The sequence below is a fragment of the Panthera leo genome, chromosome C2, assembly GCF_018350215.1.
Source record: "Panthera leo isolate Ple1 chromosome C2, P.leo_Ple1_pat1.1, whole genome shotgun sequence".
Lineage (NCBI taxonomy): Eukaryota > Metazoa > Chordata > Mammalia > Carnivora > Felidae > Panthera > Panthera leo.
In genome coordinates this window covers 113,172,186-113,191,550 of record NC_056687.1, presented here as the reverse complement: position 1 = coordinate 113,191,550, position 19,365 = coordinate 113,172,186, and the positions used below count along the sequence as shown (strand labels likewise).

At 45.0% G+C, this 19,365-nt stretch overlaps 1 protein-coding gene across 1 annotated transcript in view; it reads right to left on the bottom strand.

Moving 5' to 3' along the window:
- The window catches only part of MINDY4B (MINDY family member 4B), a 37,473-nt gene that overhangs the window by 14,471 nt on the left and 3,637 nt on the right, over positions 1–19,365 (bottom strand). Inside the window, exons 4-10 of the mRNA XM_042903003.1 lie at positions 12,042–12,161; positions 11,213–11,304; positions 8,289–8,454; positions 7,683–7,748; positions 3,045–3,115; positions 877–949; positions 118–279 (exon numbers count right to left, since the gene is read on the bottom strand). Coding sequence (XP_042758937.1) covers positions 118–279; positions 877–949; positions 3,045–3,115; positions 7,683–7,748; positions 8,289–8,454; positions 11,213–11,304; positions 12,042–12,161 — 750 coding nt within the window. The remainder of the gene's footprint in view (positions 1–117; positions 280–876; positions 950–3,044; positions 3,116–7,682; positions 7,749–8,288; positions 8,455–11,212; positions 11,305–12,041; positions 12,162–19,365) is intronic.

Here is a 19,365-nt window from a genome sequence, read left to right as displayed (position 1 = left end):
CAGGAATATAGTAAAGGAAAAAGTTAGCTCAGATTTTCATTGCCTTAATAATGACCCTAAAAAACAGTCAAAATATTGACACTCTGGCTGTGTGGTTGAGAATCAAAACACACTCACCTGTGAAAGCCTGTCATCCTCTGAGGTGTCCTTACCCCACCACAAATATCCAACGTCACTGCGGGTCAGGACCCCGTGCAATATTTCCTGAGACTTTCCTTTCTGACAGCCATTGAAGACATTCGGACTTGCTCTTCCAGTTAAAATCATGTTCAAAACTGCCTAGTTGACACATTTTACAAATATTTATATTTTAACTAGCAACGACAAAAGTCCTTAATTTCTTTTTTTTTTTTTTTTAATAACCACTGCAAGGTCACCAGTTTTACTTAAAAGAATGGAAATCACCTAATATATAATTCAGGAAAAACATGTCGTAAACATTTGGTAGGATTAAAACAGAAGTTTGTTGACTTTGTTTCTGGAGCCATACACAATAACTCCCCACAGGCCCCACTTAGATCTGACTGCCCTTCCTCCCTTTACATTTCTTATAAACTCTGGTTTCCATACTTGTGATTTAAGAAGCAGTAAGCGAAGATGTTTTTATAGTACTTTTCCTTCCATGATTAGGGATTCCTGGTAGGTCCTGTCAAGATATTTCCTAACAGGTCTGTAAAACGTCAGGAATGTGGGGCTCTCAGAGGTAAAATAGAAATTGGAACATAGACTCTGAGAGCAAACTCACATTAGCATCTTCTTAGTCTTTCAAAGATAATCCAATCACTCTTCACTTCGGGAGTGAATATGCTTAATTGAAGAAAAAAAAAATAGCCTAATTCAGATTCTATAATAGAAAGACAAAGCCTCTCAACCTACCTGCCTGCACAGGAAGCCCCCAGCATGTGGTTGTAACAGATGAGTGCTGGAAGCATCTAGGTCCTTCTGAAGCCTGCAGGATGCAAGATGCCATCAGCTTTCAGTCAGAGACAGTGACCACACCAGGAACCCATGGCCTCTCCTTCTTCCACCTCCCGACATTAGGTTTGCCTAGTCACTGTCCCTCCCATGTGCCTTGCACCTTTGCGTCTCTCACCGGAAAAGCTTCTAATACCCAGGCTGCAGAGGTGATGGGAAAAGCTATGGGTGAAGTTGGGGGATGCTGACAGGTGGTGAGGCAGAAGGGTGAAGTGACAGATCTTACACGTTAGGATCCCTGTGTGGGTGCTGGGCTCAGTGGAGAAACTGTTTTGCTCTGAGTGACAAGGGACCCTTGGCTTAGGGTAGTGGCACAGAGAGTCCTGGCTCAAGACAGAGTTGAACAGACTGTTCAAGTGGAAAATACTAGTTTGGGGGTTAAGCCCATTTGTTGACTGCAGAAGGGCTGCCTCTACTATTTCACCAGGGACCGGGGCTTGGGGTCCCACCCCAGGTGATAGAAAGTCCAGGCAGGATGTGGCTCCTGCTCTCGCTCAGGGAGAGGTGCTGAGTTCTGGTATATGAGTTGTAAAGTGTTCTTGAAGGAACCTGTTCACAGGACTGAAGTCATGCCTTTCTTTTATTTAAAAAAAAAATTTTTTTTTTTTAAATTTTAAGTTTGTTTGTTTATTTTGAGAGAAAAAGAGAAAGAGAGCATGCAGGAGGGGCAGAGAGAGAGGGAGAAAGAGAGAATCCCAAGCAGAATCCACACTGTCAGTGCAGGGCCTGATGCAGGGCTCAGGCTCAAGAACCGTCGTCAGATTATGACCTGAGCTGAAACCAGGAGTCAGACACGAGCCACCCAGGCGCCTCTGGAGTCATGCCCTTCCTGAGTAAGAACTAAAAGCTTGGTTCCAGCATGGTGAGTGCCTTGGTGGCATCAGATGTAATTCAGGGCAGTGTTGTCTTAAGTGTGGCATGATTTTAGGTGGTGTAGATATGAGCATTTAAAAAACCATATGGTGGGGGCACCTGGGTGGCTCGGTTGGTTAAGCGTTGGCTTGGGCCTAGGTATGATCTCGCAACTCGTGAGTTCGAGCCCCGCGTGGGGATTGGTGCTGACAGCTCAGAGCCTGGAGCCTGCTTCCGGATTCTGTGTCTCCCTCTCTCTCTGCCCCTCCCCTGCTCATCTTTGTCTCTCTCTGTCTCTCAAAAATAAATAAATGTTATAAAAAAAATTTTTTTTTAAAAAACCGTGTGGTGGATGTGCTTAATACATTCTTCTTTAGCACAACAAATACACGATTTGAAAGATATTAATGTTTAGGAAGAAGTTAATATTTAAATTTGTGTTGATTTAAAGAAAACTGTTAAGCAGCTAATAATACAGACCACAAAAATGTGATGATGCTATGCAAAAGACAAGTGTTAGGAGATTTTTGCTTCAGGGCTTGTAACTCTTCCTTTCTAGAGACTCTGTATCTCTCTGTGATTCTCTGAAAGGTTATTTTCCTTTCAGAGCCCAAAAGAAAGTCTACTTCTTCTAAGAAGCCTTCCTTGATTAGTCTATCAACTGGTGACCCTTCCTCCTCTGGAATCTTCTAGACTCCTCATCTTTACACCTCATTTGGTACATTAAGTACCCCTGTGACATACCCAGTATCTCTACGTATAACTCCTATCTTTCCCAGATTGGACCCTGAAGGAGGTCAGGCCATCTCTTTTTTTATTTGTATTTCCCATTGTGCCAAGAAAGGGGCTTTGCATATCATAGAGACAAAATAAATACCTGTGGGTATATTTTATTGTGCATATAAATAATAAAATACTTTTATTATGAAAGTGATACAAATAAATTTTGGTATTATCCGTCAATATTTAGAACCACAAGTAGAAGGAAGCCACCACTGTACGAGAAAAGCAGATTCAAACCTTTCTGACGACATCCACCCACCCATTAATATGGCCAAACCGACTACAGAAAAGGATGAATCAACAGAAGAGCAGCCACTGGGAAAAACTACTCAGGTTTCCAACAGGGCATGAAAATATTTTGCGAGGTAAGAGTACACTGCGTATGTGATCACAGAGCTATAGGAAATACGTGTGCAAATGTTTGTTGAATTTACCTTTCAAATGTTCTGGAGAAGATCAGGCTGTAAAGAAACAAGATGACACCATGGCCTCCTTCCTCTTTGAACTGTTGAGGGGGGGGGCACAAAACAAAAGCATGTTTGCCTAAAAGCAATGCAGCTATGTATATCTCCAGGCATGAATTCAAGGATTTATAGCCCAAGATTTTTTTTTTTTTTTCCAGCTGATAGGACAGCTTCCCTAGGCCATCTTCACTCTCGAATGCATTTGTCTTCCTTGTTCAAGGTCTGCCCTTGGTGCTGTCATTCTCTTGCTTTTCGACCTATTTTTCTTTCCTCCACTTCTATCACATGATTGTCTTCAAATTATGGCTAAGATGTAGTGTATCTTTCCTCTCCATTTTTCCAGCATCCATCCCAGCCCAGACCCTTGGTGTGCTCTTGGCTGGCCCCCTTCCCAGCCTCTCCTTGGTTGGGACATCTCTCCCTCCTCATTGATTTCTAGAAATACCTTTGGACTTACACAGATCTAGGTTCAAAACCAGTTCTACCATTACTCCTAGTTTACTAACTTGTTTGAGTTTCAATCACCTCATCTGCAATTGTGGACAAATTGCAGCTTTGTTGCAAAAGTTAAATGAAAATAATGCACAGTACCTACCTTAGTTCTTGGAACATGCTAGAACCACAACAAAATTATTATCTGTCCCTCTTTAAGGCACTTCTCCCCTCTCTCTTTTCTTGGGAAGGCTATTTTTCTGCTCAAGAGTTTCCAAAGGTGCCCTGTGATTTCCAGGATCAAATCCAAATTGCCCAACTAACATTCAGGTAGCAGGTCTTAGCTTTGTGTGAATATTCTGCCTGCTGAAAAGAAGCTCCTTGGCTGGCTTTCAAGGTTCCCAGGGTTAAAGCATCTCCTTTAAAGGCCTTGTATTGGGAAGGCTTCTGCTAAAATGCAGGTGCTTTCCTTTTTATGGATTAATCTGTCCCCATCACTCTCTGTGACCTGGCAGGGGCAGGACCCTCAGGCAGGAACAAATTCCAGTGCTACAGGCATCAGACAGGAACCCAAATGGGTGTGCTACAGAGTGTCAGAGAAATGAGGAGAGGTGGGGCCAGAGGCACGTTGGGGACCCTGGTGTATTCGTTTCCTGTTGCTGCCATAACAAATTACCACAAACTTGGTGGCATAAGACAACATGAATTCTTTGCTTTACACTTTCGGAGGTTTGAGGTCCCAACACGGATGCCACTTCATGAGTCTGATTCAAACTGCTGGCAGGCTTATGTTTCTTCTGCAGGCTTTGTGGGGAAGACTTTTCACTTCCTCTTCCAGCTTTTAGAAGCCATCCTTATCCTTGGCTCATGACCCCAAATTGTGACCCTACATGTGATCCCTCTTCTCTCTCTGCTTCCCTCGTCACACCACTTTCTCTCTCCCGTCATCCACTTTTCCTGACAAGACTCTTATTATTAATTGCCCCGCCCCCCCGCAGGAAAATTCAAAATAATCTCCCTATTTCAAGGTCTTTGACTTAATCACATCTTCAAAGTCCTTTTACCAGGTAGGAAGCATCATTCAGCCTATCACAGCTTGTCCAATAGAAATCTCTGCCCCCATGTCAGCTCACTGAGAACGTGCCAGCATATAGGCCCAGTGCGGCCAGGTTTTCTGATTCTTTTGGGAAAAAGCTAAAAATCCAGGTTTTTATGTGGAATCTTCTGGTTGTTTTTGAAGAGTGGCTGGGTCAAATGTTTAAAAATACAACACTGGGTGGACTAATGCTGCAGATCACATATGATCGGTGTATCAGGGCTGCTGTAACAAGTTACCAGAAACTTGAATTGCTTGAAACAATAGAAATGTATTCTGTCACGGTTCTGGAGGCTAGATGTCTGAAATCAAGGTGTGGGAGCATGGCTGTGCTTTCCCTGAAGGCGGAAGGGAAGGAGTCTTTCTTGCGTCTTCTAGCTTCTAGTGGCTGCTGGCAATCCTTGGAGTGCTTTGGCTTGTAGGACACATCCCATCATGGAAGCTCTGCCTCCATGATCACATGGTGTTTTCCCCACATGACTGTGTCTGCGTCCAAATGTCCTTCTTCTTGTAAAGGTACCAGTCACTGGATTGGGCCGACCCTAATCCAGAGTGACTTTTCCTTGACTTGATTACCTTTGCAAAGACCTCTTTTCCAAATAACATCATATGCACAGGCATGGGGACATATCTTTTGGGGGGATGAAATTCAACCCATAAACTTAGGTCTACTGTCCACATGTAGCCCTCAGACCTCTGTCTTGAGATTTCTGTCTTAAGATGGGACACAGGAATGGGACCTCAAAATGGGTGCATTTTGAGAGTGAGTGGGCCTTGGTAAAGGTTCGGTGAAGCACATCATAATGTGCGGTCCCTGGTCAGGGGTGCCCTTGAGAGGAGTATCAAGTGCCCTTGACGGAACCTGCCATCAAGTACCCCCGTCACTGAGGAAACGGTGCCAGCGCTTCCTCAGAGTGGCTATGGCAAGAGTCAGTATGGGTCTGTTTGACCCGGGCAGCTCTCACGTCAGGCTCACCCACACCATACAGTCAGTCTCTGCATAAGGCCTTTGTTACTTATTCCAGCTTGACTCTTAGCCTTTGATAGAACAAGCCTGTGTAGAGTTTCAGCTCTGATCCTCTGATTCTCAACTCTGGCGACACTAAGGAATCCCTTGCAGATGTGGGGACCTTCCTTTTGAATCAGATTGCCCCAGGTCTGAGTTGAGGAGATGGAAGACAGAAAGGAAAGGGTTTGCCTCTTTGTGCTGGAAGGCTCATTACTTACATGGTCCTCTCTATCTGTGGGACTCCATTCAATATCTGCCCACAACAGAGTCCCTAAGCAGGCTTCTAACTTAATATTTCATGCTAGGTCTTTAAAATCCATTATACAAGTTTATTGTAAATTTATATTATATATAATTTATATTAATTATACATTTATATTAAACATATAAATATATATTATAAAATAACCATAAATTTAGTACCGTTTATAATAGAAATTTTGAAATGAATGTAACACTGCATGTTAACTATACTGGAATTAAAACTTCATAAAAGTTAAAAAAAAAAAGCACAGAAAAGAATGCAAATTTATTATCTTACAGTTCTGGAGATCACAAGTCCAAAATGGCTCCTACTGAGCCCAAATGGAGCAGTCAGCAGGCCTGCTAGAGGCTCTGTTTCCTTGCCTGTTATAGCTTCTAGTGGCCGTGTCCCCCGTTTCCATCTTCAAAGCCAGCAGCGGCAGGCAACACTGTCCTCACATCGTACACTCTGACTTCCTCTTCTGTCTTCCTCTTAAGGACCCTTGTGACTACATTGGGCCCATCTGAGTAACCTGGAATACTCGCCCTATTTTAAAGCATTTTGTAACGCACCCAGAGTTGTTGAATCACTCTGTTGTGCACCTGAGATTAATATAACATCGTAGGTCACCTATACTTAAATCTCACAAATTTTGAAAATTGAGGGGCGCCTGGGTGGCTCAGTCGGTTAAGCGTCCGACTTCAGCTCGGGTCACGATCTCACGGTCCGTGAGTTCGAGCCCCGCGTCGGGCTCTGGGCTGATAGCTCAGAGCCTGGAGCCTGCTTTTGATTCTGTCTCCGTCTCTCTCTCTTTCCCTCCCCTGTTCATGCTCTGTCTCTGTCTCAAAAATAAATAAACGTTAAAAAAAAAAAATTAAAAAAAAAAAAGTCAACTGAGTTAGCAACCTTAATTCCCCTTTGCTATAAAGCATAAAATTCACAGGTTCCACAAGGTAGGGTATGGACATCCTTGTGGGGCAGTTGGGGGGGGAGGCTTTCCTCTGCCTACCACACAGACATATGAGATGGTGGGGGAGGTAGTCCTGGGGTGACTAGTTTAACCAAGAATGTATGGCCAATGTGTGGCTGAGAACTCATGCCCAAGTTTTCTACCTCTATAGCCTTTGGAAGGAATGGAGCGGTGAGGTTCATGGACCCCATTTCCCCCTTCTATATAATCCACCGTTGTATGGCTTCATGGTTACCCTGCTAACTGTCTTCTTCTTTTACCCTGTAGGGTTCTAATTCTTTAGAAATCAGCTTTCATTCCTTTCTCTGCAAAGGCATCTTAAAAAAGCACCTTAGATATTCCACCGACACTGTCCCCACATGGGAGGTTGGGAAGAATTATTGCCAGGACGACATTGTGTGGAAGGTGCTGATAGAAGAGGTAAAACAGGGCCACCTTTTTCAGACGAGAAGTCATTTCCTTGGAGCCAATGTGAGTGGTCATTTTGGCAATTTAGACTAGGGCCTCAGTTGTCTAGCATTTTTGTGTTTTATCCATTAGATGAGGCAAGACTGCTTTGACATATTCTCTTCCCACAAAAGAAATCTTGGCATATGCCCTCTATAGTATTATTCTCTGGGTTTGATTAGCCAAGGACAAAGAGGCAATTGTGAATGGCCTGTGTGTGATCTGGCCTCTTTTTAGGCTGTGGGGAGGGAGAGGCGGGCTTTTCTTTCTCTCATTCGGCCCTTTCTTAGCTCTCAAAATGACCTGGTTTTCTTAATAAGCATCATTAGAAATACACTTTGTAAAAGAAAGAAGATTTCCTGTAAGATCGGTTCAACATAAAGGGATTATCTCAACACTTAAACACTTACACATTGTAAATGATCATAGATGAATTTCTCAGTGGCTTCTTTCTCTAAAAGTTCAAACAGCTGGAGCTATAAATCAAGAATAGAAGATAAAAATGAAAAGGAAGATGAAAGCTACATCTATAAGATGTCAACTTACTGTTATTTCCTCAAGGGAGCTTTTTGTTTCATTGCAAAATCACTTTGCTGAAACCTGACAGATTATCTTACACAAGGCCATGTGAAACATACATGGTGAAAGTGGATGGCTACCGGCCTCCCTTTTACAGTCCTTAGTTTTAAACCAGTGTGATATCTTGAGCAGTAAAGCCATAAACATATTTTTTCTTAATAGGTAAAATTCAGCAATGTTGAAGACAGTGGATATGGAAATGCATTTTGTGATGATTTCGGGTCTGGGATATTCTTGATCCTGGTGAATTCTGGAAGGAAAAATTCACAGCAGGCACTTCCAACCCTTGGTTCTTACCTCTTTGGAAGATGCCTTTGGCCACATCTGACCCTTCTAGGAGCATCGATGGGGCTCCGCCTTCATTTCCATGTTGAGTCTAGAATACTCTCAGGTTTCATTGGCCCTTTATCTGGCAGGACGGGCAGGGGTGCACTCACCCGCTCGGTGAAATCATCGCCCGAGTAGTCAGGAGTGGAGGTGACATAAGTGTGCTCGGTGACAAGACAGACGGTGGCCTTCTCAGCTGCTCCTGCTGCCCACAGGATGCCAGCCAGTGCCACGGCGAGGGCCTGCTCTTGCTCCTGTTTGCTGACTGCACACAAACTGCGATATGGGAGGTTGGGTTTGAAAACACTGGCATGGACAGTCACCTGGCTGAATGTGAGGTGCCTCCACTTTTAAGTCCCCTGCTGCATACCAGATGGGTCTCTTCGCTTCCTTCATCAACCCACCCCGTGAGACGGTCGCAGAGGGCCTTGTCTACACTCTGTCACTGGCAGTGGCATCCTCACAGCAGCGTACTATTTCTTTTGGTGATCTTAGCCAGTCCCACCCTGTGAGTTACCCCCTCCCCCCTGGAGTCCCCACCGCTGTCCTCTTGCCGAACTCCAGCAGAGACTGATCCAAACGTTTTAACCCAGGAACACAGGCCCCTTGCAAGTACAGCCCCGTCCAGTGTTATCTCCCAGGTTTCCATTCTGCAAACCTGCTGCCCTGCATGGACCAGTCCCCTGAACGTATTTTCTGTATCACCCCTCCATGCCTTTTCTCATGCCCTTGTTTGCCTTTAATGTGCTCGCCGTGTCTGTGCTCCCCCATCATATCTGTCCCACGCGGCACTGGAGGCCCGCTTCATGTTGCCCATCCTGACTTGTATAGCAGGCACACTCACTGTCCCCAGCATTGCTCTAAGCACTTCACACCCTTCCCCTCATCTAATCCTCACAACAACCCTGTGAAGTAGATACTACCCTGATTCAGAGGTGAAGAAAGAAAGAGGGGTTGAGGAATTGGTCCCCAGTCGTTCACCTTGAAAGTGGTAGAGTGGTGATTTTACACCAGGCAGGCTGGTTCCTGACTCCCTGCTCTCAAGCATTATACTCTCTGGAGCGATCCTGGGCTGTCAAGATTCCCCAGGGAATGGGAGCCAATCTTTATGCGGTAGACCTTTGCTCTGCTTGTTTTCTAAATATTTAACACTGACAACTGTTGTCCCGATGGAGAAACACGTGATGGGGTTTATTAACGGACTCAGCGATGATTTCTATAATCCCGCTACCTCTGTGACAACACAGAAATGAGAAACAAGGAGTGCTCCATAGGCTAAAAGCCTAATTTGAGGAGGTGGATGGGAATAAAACAAAATGCTCTGAGAGTGAAGAAGAAGGAGACAGAACTTGGGACTGAGAAGGTTCTGGAAGGTTTCATGGAGCAGGTCAAAGCCAGTGTCCAGCTGAAGTGGGAAGTACAAAGGCCCCCACTTTGTTCTTTGAAAATGGGGCCACTGAGGCTTTAGAGCTCTCATGGGATCAGACTGAGGCTGGGCGTCACTGGAGACCACATTCTTCCTCAGCTTCTCCTTCCCTCTCCTTTTCCTTCACTCTTCCAGGTTTCTCCTGAGGCCCGAAGGGGAGCAAATCTTGCCAGCCCAAGATGCCACTTTGGCATGGGGACTATTTTAAACTGGTTATTTTTAAAAAATTACAGACTCAAGAGAAGGTCCGAAAACTCAATAGAAGTTGCCCTTTTGTAAAAGACGTTATAGGAGACATCTCTGTTTGTAAGGGGATGTCCTCATGGGAAGAGGGGGATGGCTCTAAATCTCTAGAAACTCCTATCAGTGGAGAAGGCACAGACGTAATGTGAAAACAACCCTATGCTTGTTCACTGCGCTTTCCCCTGTAACCTCCTGTAACTGACTCTCCACCCCCAATATCTTCTTTTGTCTTTAGCTAAAGATGGTATTTAACGTGATACCTTTGGCTATTTGGGGGAATTACAGAGATTTCCTAGGTCTCTCCCATGTATACAAGAGGTATACATGTTATTTTTTTTTTAAATTTTTTTAATGTTTATTTTTGAGAGAGAGAAAAAGAGAGAGAGAGAGAGAGAGAGAGAGAGAGAGTGTGAGTGGGGCAGGAGCAGAGTGAGAGGGAGACACAGAACCCAAAGGAGGGTCCAGGCTCTGAGCTGTCAGCACAGAGCCCAACGCGGGGCTCTAAGCCACGAACTGTGAGATCATGACCTGAGCCGAAGTCGGACACTTAACCAACTGAGCCACCTGGGCGCCCCGAGGTATACATGTTATTAAGCTTGTGTTTGTTTTCCTCCTATTAATCCGTCTTATGTAAAGTTAATTATTAGACTAGCCAAAGAAGCTAGAGGGGTAAAAAAAAAAATTTTTTTTTTTTCTCTCCAACAAGGCCTTCCCTTCATAAATCACTTGCATAAAGAATTCTCATCTCTGGCTCTGCTTTTCAGGAAACTGGCAATTCATGACCTTAGAATAAATTATACATTTAGTTCCTGTTTTGAGTGATAACTTACCCTGCTGAGGGCAGATATATACCTTTACTTATGTATATTTTTTCTAATATCAAGCATAGAGCTTTGCCCATGATAGGGGCTTGACTTCTAAGTAAAGTAATCTGAACCGATTTTCTTGAATAAGCAACTACCAAACACAGTACTTTGTTAGCCTAGTTAAATAGGAGAATTATCGGGGCTTTAAAAAATCACCCCTTTTGTTCCTCCTTGAAATTGTCAGTTTGGGGCTTCCCACCAAATATTTTCAAGTAAGCCCACCTGAGACCAGGGGCATCATTTTAGCTGACAGGAAGGTCTGCCGTGGAGCACTAAAACTGTCAACCTTATTCCTGCAACCAAACATTGAGAGTGACTCCAGGAAAGTCCTCCCCAATCACAAAATCCCGTCCGTCTGGGAGAACCAGAGCCGTTTTCGTCTCGTGAGGCAAGTCTACTTCCTGAGGTCACCCAGGGGATTTTCCATAATGACCGTTTGGCACGTAACAGTTCTTGTGACATGAGGAATGTGTCTGAGAAGTGCTTCTAGGCCTCTTACCTGTGAAAGTTACAGTCCTTTCCCTTCCTGGTAAACAACAAGTCTTTGATGATGAATCCTTGAACTGCCATCTGAATGCTTCGGGCACCTCCCTGAAACGGGGAAGATAAATAGTGAGGTGTGTGAGGCTGGGGGCAGGCTGTACAACCGTAATGGAACCTCTTGGGGCCAATATGACAAAGAAGAACTCTGGGAAATGGATGTGACCTATCCTTTACTGACCTGTCCCTCCTGGTATATACAGCATCCCCTTAGCTTAGTGAAGGGACACTGTACTCCATATGTGGGTTGTGGTCAGATGCCATGGCTGGGCCGGAATCTTCACTGACCAGCTTCAGTAGACCAGCACCTGGGGACATCTGTCCTCTTCCACCCTACCTTCGCTATGCTCCTGCTTCATAGCAAACTTTTGGATTTATAGGATGTACGGAACTTGTTGGCTGGTCTTTGAAATCTCTGTGTGACTAGTAATTGATGACCTGAATTACTGAGATTTTAAACAAGCCAGAAAGAAGCTCCTGGATCTCCTCCTGCCTTCTAAATCCTCAGGGATACTTAGAACTTGGAGAGAAGAGCCAGGAAACCTTGAATTTGGGAGGGCAGGGTGTGCGACAGCAGGGAAGGAGTGTGAGACTTTCCTATAACCCTGACAGTAAATTGTAATTTTAAATAGTCTCGTATCATTTAAGGCTAAATGTTAAATTATATTAAATATGCTTTGACAAATGATTGTAATGAAAACATACATTCATATGGCTAAAGATGGAAGGAAACATGGCTAGGGAATATGGGATTAGGATTTTTTAAAAAAATTTTTACTTACTATTACCTTTCCCACTTCCAAAGTGAAAGCCAGGTCAGAAAAAGGATCATGGAACCTGAAATAGGCCTTTTTCCAGTCATAGCTGAAGACACGGATAGTATTTCCAAAGAGGCTCTGCCGTAACTTCTGAGAAGAGGGGAAAGAAATGATTCAAACAAAGATGATTCTTCTTAGACACATTCTTCATCTAACGGCCTTAAGTAAGGTGGTGGGATTGTGGAGGTGGGCCTGTCCCCTCCCTACATCCTGGTTTACATTTTACCCTACTCCTCTGTTTGTAATTGTAAAGTCTTGTGTGAAAGGTTCACACCAGGTTCCCTTAGACTATTGTATCCTGAAGGCTCAGTGTGTTAACCTTGTGCCCTGTTGTCCCCATCTGATTTTTGTTCCTTGTGTCTGTCTCCCCTTCCATTGCCAGCCATCTCTCCTTTATGCTTTGCAGTCCGGCCTGGGCCACTGCTCTGCCCCTCTGCCTCCTGTCACTGACGATCCATGTCACGGATATCTGGGATACCCATCTGCAGCCATGACTCTGCAGTGCTCGCCTCCCCCAGCTTTGAGTCCTTCTCTCTTGCTCTAGGAAAGAGAAACAGACAGGACTCTGTTTCTAGCTTGAGTACAATATTGATTTAAATGATACTAAACAGGGGGGACTGGGTGGCTCAGTCAGTTAGCTGTCCGACTTCGGCCCATGTCATGATCTCACAGTTCATGGGCTCAAGCCCCGCATCGGGCTCTGTGCTGATGGCTCAGAGCCTGGAGTCTGCTTCGGATTGTGTGTCTCCCTCTCTCTCTGCCCCTCCCCTGCTCACGCTCTGTCTCTCTCTCTCTCTCCTTAAAAAATAAATGTTAAAAAGATTTTTTTTAAATGATACTAAACAATCATTCTCTGTCCTCTTGCCCCCCAATTTTTAAGGTTTTGCTGGATATCCTATAGCACGTTGAGATTGGAGAGGGTCTTCTAAGGCTTCCCAGAAGCAACAAGCCTTTATAAATCAAATACGTGAAGAAAGGGGAATCCATCCACAATCAGGGGCATAGTAATTGCTTAGCATGTGCTTGGTCCTACCTATGTGGGGTATAGATATGTAAAAAGTCTAATACCCTGCAACTGTGTACGAGATAGAATGTGTGAAGTTCCAAAGTAAAAAGTACCTTGAGAGAACAGAGGGAGGAGAATTTCTGACTAAAGAGCTCAGGAATGCTTCATGGAAGAGATACACTTGAACTAGGCTGGCCAATGGCATCTAGCATTTATTGAGTGTTTTCTATGTACCACACACTGGTCTAAGTGCTTTACATTCATTATGTTAATTTATTTATTTGAGGTAGGTACTCTTATTATCCTCCTTCCACAGGGAAGTACCCAGTGGTAGAAACTGCTGGAATTTGCATCCAAATTCCAACACTATTTCTCTGCCTCCCCAGCTTTAAGTATGCAGCATCCTTGGGGTGTCTGGGTGGCTCAGTTGGTTGAGTGTCTGAATTCTGCTCAGGTCATGATCTCACAGGCTCAAATCATGATTTCACAGTTTGTGAGTTCAAGCCCCGTGTCAGGCTCTCAGATCCTCTTTCTCCCCTCTCCCCCTCCCCTGCTCCCACTCTCTCTCTCTCTCTCTCTCTCTCTCTCTCTCAAAAATACATAAACATTTAAAAACAAGTATGTGTCATCCTGTAATTGCTGTCCTTTTTGTGGGCCAATCATTATTTAATTAATATTTTTCATTAGCTTGAGCTACTCTTTTATAAATTAAAAAATACTTATTTAATAGGGACACTTCTTGTCACATCTTTAAGTGGGAATCAAAATCACTTATTTAAAAAAAATAAATCACCATATTTAAAAAAATAATGGAAATAAAACAATGTTATTGACTTATGCTAGAAACTATCACCTATGAAAGCTTTGCCTGAGCTCACATTCTATTTAATTAAGAAAGGAAGTAGGAAGTGTTAAAGAGGTGTGAACATGTGCACCACTTACAGAGTCTTTCTTCAGGGCCTGCCAGCATGAAGAAGGGCTCAGTGAAGAAGGTGACTCAGTCTATTTAATGTCACTTAATAACGTATCCCTAAAAGCAGCCATGCTCTAGCAGAGGCACACATCCCACACTCTGGGACAGACCACATAGTGACCTATTTCCTATAATGGAGGGGAGGCTGGACAGAGAAGACCTGCAAACACACACACACACACACACACACACACACACACACACACACACTCACTCATGCATGCACACACAGAGAGCACCCAGAGTGTCCAAGGACAGGGAGTGGTTCAAAGGAACGAGGAGACTCTGTGGCAAAAAGGAACGATCAGCCCAATTTATCCAGAGCCTAATGGTTTCTAATAAGGGCAGATGCAGGAGAGTGAGCATCTGGAAAGTTCTCCCCTTGTCAGACCAGGGTCTGGTTCCGTGGCTGGAGTTTATTTCCTGGCCACCTCTGCTCCTTCCTTGAAAGAAAAGATTGTCTCTACAAAGAAAGAGAGGCAGGTGCATTTCAGTGTGAGCCCAGAAGTGCACTTGAAGACAAATGGTTTGTCTGGTGGCTCAGGGCAACACCAAGAGAAGGAGAGGGAGTAGAAGGGCATAGAGTCGGTTCCCGGAAGACACAGACTCGATGTGTATCATGGCCAACGAGCCACCAACCCAGGCCATCCCCAGCAGAGGACTGAAAATGACATCAAGGCTGCACAGCACAGAAGAAAGACTGAGCACTCCCCACTCCTGTGTTGAGAAGCCCAGTTCTGCTCCTCGCTGACCGCATGAACTTGGACTGATTGCCCATCCTCTGTAAGACTTTATTTGCTTATCCTGAAATGGGGTCAACCCTTGCTCGGCCCACATCACGGCTATTATTGAATGGGAAGACATATGGAAAAGGGCTTTGGGAACCGTTAAGTGCTGATTAAATGCAAGGTGTTCTCCCTTTATGAACACACAACCTGTCTGCCCTGGAATGCTGTAGGGAACAGAGCCCCACCACAGATGAAAAAAGACCAGAGCCTGGCAGGAGGAGGGGAGGGGAAGCCGTGTATGAATGTGAGAGATTAAAACTGTTGAGACTAAGAAGGCTTAGAATGCAAATTCAATGAAAACAACTCTGCCAGCCAAACCAAGCTCCTGTTTTGGTTGCTGGATGTCACTTCCAACTTAGGGAGTGTCACCATCCAGATGCACCTGTGTCCGACTTAGAACAGAGAGGCGGCATTATACTAATTGGATCCAAGAAGTGGGAGGCGATAAGCACCTTAGGCACATTGATAAAACACATGCATGCCAGGGAGTTGGGAGATAAACCCCCAGAAGTCCAGGGGCTGCTGAATCAGTGAGGTTCGTAGGGGAGCACTGGGGTACCACGTTGTTCCACAAGTGAGGCACAATTGTCGCACCGTGTTCCAAATACTACACAGGAGATACAATGCTTCTTGGCTTTCTTTGGATTTTAGAGGCAACTTAAACCAGAGTTTGATGTGCTGCTCTGACCTAATTATTGGGTAGCTTACAACGCCACCAGTTGTGAGTGGGCACAGGGTATGAAGAGGTTCTGCAACAAGTCCAGGCTTCCTTACAAGCAGTCTGACCCGCACACCCAATAGCATGGAAGAATCTGTGGCGAGCAGGGATGCTGTAGGGAGCCCCTGTCAAGACCCACTAAGACCCAAGTGAAGTCAACTGCTGACAACTATTTTCACTTGAAAAGCCGGTCCTGGACTGCCTGAGGTTCCCAAAAGAGACTGAATATCTGACCCTGGGTCACAAATGACTATGTGAGTTAAACTGCCCACCGTGACCCAGGCACACTCAGCAGGATTCATCGTAAAGTATAAATGATATATGTGATTAGCCTGGCTTATATTCAGTAATATGCATATGTCATTGTGCTGCCTGGTAACTGGACACAAATGGTAAATGGTCCTAATAAATGACTGAAATGATCATTATTATTTAACACAAGCATGGTTTATAGTTTTTCTCTTTTCACTTTGTTAGTTTTCCAGGATTTGTAATGAATAACTCTTTCCTGATTGCTATGATGATGATAATGATGATCATTATCTCGCATGCCCACACACACACACACACACACTCATGCACTCACACACACACATGCACATGCTCACACACATGCACACACACATACACACGCACACTCACACACACATACACCCCCGAAGACAGAGGTCCTGGATCATTCTTCCTGATGTGTTTAATTTCCTTTCCTTGACTGCCTTTTCTCTGGTCCCTGGGCTTCTATTTTCCCTGTGACAACCTTGCCCATCCTGTCCTCTCCCACCTCTGCACCTGTCCACATCCCCAACCTGAGATAGAATAATTTTCTGAAGCTTCTTCTCTACATCATTTCTTTCCTTAGAAATTACTGGCTCATCATGGAATCAGACTTTCGAGTTAGCAAAACCTAAGAAACGTTTCTCTCCTAGCCTGTCAAATAGAGTGGTAGATTCTTGGCTTGATCATGTTCACCATGGATTCCTCAGCATCTGGTACAGTGCCGGGTGCACAACAGGCTGGCCAGAAGTAGTTGCTGAATTAAAAAAAATTTTTTTTTAACGTTTATTTATTTTTGAGACAGAGAGAGACAGAGCATGAACAGGGGAGGGTCACAGAGAGAGGGAGACACAGAATCTGAAACAGGCTCCAGGCTCTGAGCTGTCAGCACAGAGTCCGACACGGGGCTCGAACCCACTGACCGCGAGATCGTGACCTGAGCCGAAGTCGGACGCTTAACCGACCAAGCCACCCAGGTGCCCCAGTAGTTGCTGAATTTTAAAACAATCTAATTCAGCCCTTTCATTTTACAATGAAAAGCTTTGGGACACAGAGCCGTTATGTGTATGTAAATGGCAGCTCCAGCACCCAAATGCAAGCCTTTTGACTTGTATGGTAAGAGTCCCAGCAGGAAACAGATGGCACGCTCAAGTCAGGATAATTAACTTGAGGAAAGTTTAAAACGGACTATTTACAAAGATATGGACGGCATGTGGGGAAACCACAGTGGCCAGCGCAGGGTCCCACAGCTAGCAACAGTATCTCCCGTAGACCTGGAGGGGCTAGGAGGGAGGAGGGGGGACCTGAAGCAGAAAGGACAGAGTCCTGGGGAAAGAGCTTCCAGAAGAGGAGAGGGATTCCGCCAGCTGTGCACAGCCTGTCTTCTTTCCCTTTCCTCCCTCCAGGCCCCCTCTAAGGCTCCCATTGTTCAAACTCAATAGGAAGCCGGAGGAGGAGGGAGCCCTGGTGATGGAGTCCCTACAGGTCAGTCTTGGCAGAAAGCAGGTTGGGGAAGGGTGGAGTGCCTCTGAAGGAGCACCTGGATGATACCCATTGCCCTGCACTGAGATGTGGCTCTAGGGGATTGTCCAGAGCAGTGAATTAATTAAGCAAACATCTCCTGAGGTCTGACTGTTGGCCAGGCCTTAGGCTGGGGCACCAGGCTGTGCTTCCGGCTTCCAAAAAGCCACCCCACTACCTATCATCCTCCATTGGAGCTTCATTCCTCTGGGGCTCCGCCAGAATAATTTGATCTCCCGGCATTGCATTGTTTAATACCATCCTGCTGGCTAGTATTGCAAAGACACCAGGGGTTTGTTTATTGACTGCGGATAAAAGAGGCTACGGGTTTGTGTTCCAGGCTGGATTCTGGAGAAGGGCCTGGTTGGGCAGGAGGGTGGGAAACTGCCCTGGAGGGAAGGCAGGCAGTTTGGGGTAAGGGCGGGGAGGTGCTGGGGGAAGAGCAGAGGGGAGGAGGATGCTTACCTTCTCCACAACCTTACCTGGGCCAGGAGCCTTGGCCGGCATTCGCACACACGGTAAGATGTTAGGTTGGGGGAAGGCAGAAGGCTGCAGTGTCGGAAATGGGGCAACAAAGGGTGAGAAATAAAAGAGCTGGGGAGGGAGAAGATTCGTAGGGTGCTCCACCCACCCCCTCCTTTCTCAGCAGAATCCCAGCAAGGAGTGAGTGTGCTCAAGTCAGGAAATCCCATGCATCCCTACCCTCAACAGGGAGGGAAAGGAGAATGGCAGAATGACAACAAAAGGCATTCTCAAGTGAGTATTAGGATTCAGTAGCTCTGATAATTTGCCAGGCAGCTGCACGGCTGAAACGTCCTCGATTAGAATTGGTCAGGCTTCCAAATCGCCCCCCTGGAATCCACGTGTTCAGAATCCCAAGGCTCAGCATCTCGAAATCCCAGGGTGTGTTTAATTAATGCTACTGCTATTTAAAGGACACACTATCATCTGGCCCACATAATGGGAATAAATTCAAATTTTTTTTTTTTTTTTTTAAGAAGAAAATCGATTATCTCCACTTCTGGGACTTCCTTAACACTCCATCCACTCGGGTTCAGGCTACAGTGGTCTGATTCTTTTGTCCCCCAGGCTCTTCCAGAGGGAGAGAATTACCTTGGAAAAGTTATGGGGGAGGTCTGCAATCACACCACGTTTGTGTTGGTAGAGAAGTCTCAGACCGAGACTCTCTTGCTTCCACAGTATAAAGAGAAACCAGAAGATTTTGGAAACATCTGCGAATGCTTTTTTTTTTTTCCCCCTGTTTTTAAAATTTCTATGTGAGTTTTTAAAAATAGATTGCACATTCACATGGTTCAAAATCCAGAGAGTACAAAAAGGTATGCTGAGGGAAAACTCCCTCCCACCGTGTCTCCTGCCCTACTCTTTCCTGGCTCTGTTACATTATCTGAAGCCTTCTAGAATTTCTGTAAGCCTATATGGGCAAATGCCAATATGCTATCATAGTTTTGTCTTGTATTCATAGACAAGGTGGCCTACTGTCCCACTGTGTATAAATTCTAAAATGACCGTAGAAATTCATTACAGAGCCAGTAATACATTTTTATTAAAGATTGTTTGTTAAAAACATTATCTCATCCATTAAAATACAGGTAGTCACTCTAACGTCTGGTGCTATAGTCCACTCTAGGCAGAATCACCACGGAGGCTGGAGACTCTAACAGGATTACGTATTCATTACCTGTCTTCATTCCCTGAAATGTGAGCCATTCACTAGATACATGAGACACAAGTTAAGGCACTGTCCAGGGGCTGTGAGGCCAATGACCCGGTGCAGCATCTCATGAGAGCCCTGCTGACCTATCTTCCTGTGACATCTGGCATTTGAGCAAAAGAGGGAAGGTGGATTGAGGCAGAGAGATTTGTGATGAGAAAGAACAGTGGGCCCGTAAGTACATTTATACTGCAAATATGACAGGAAAGAGAGTCGCTCTATGAAGCCTGTGAGGAAATGCATGATAAAAAAGAACGCGGGACCCTGTATTGGATGATGTCCC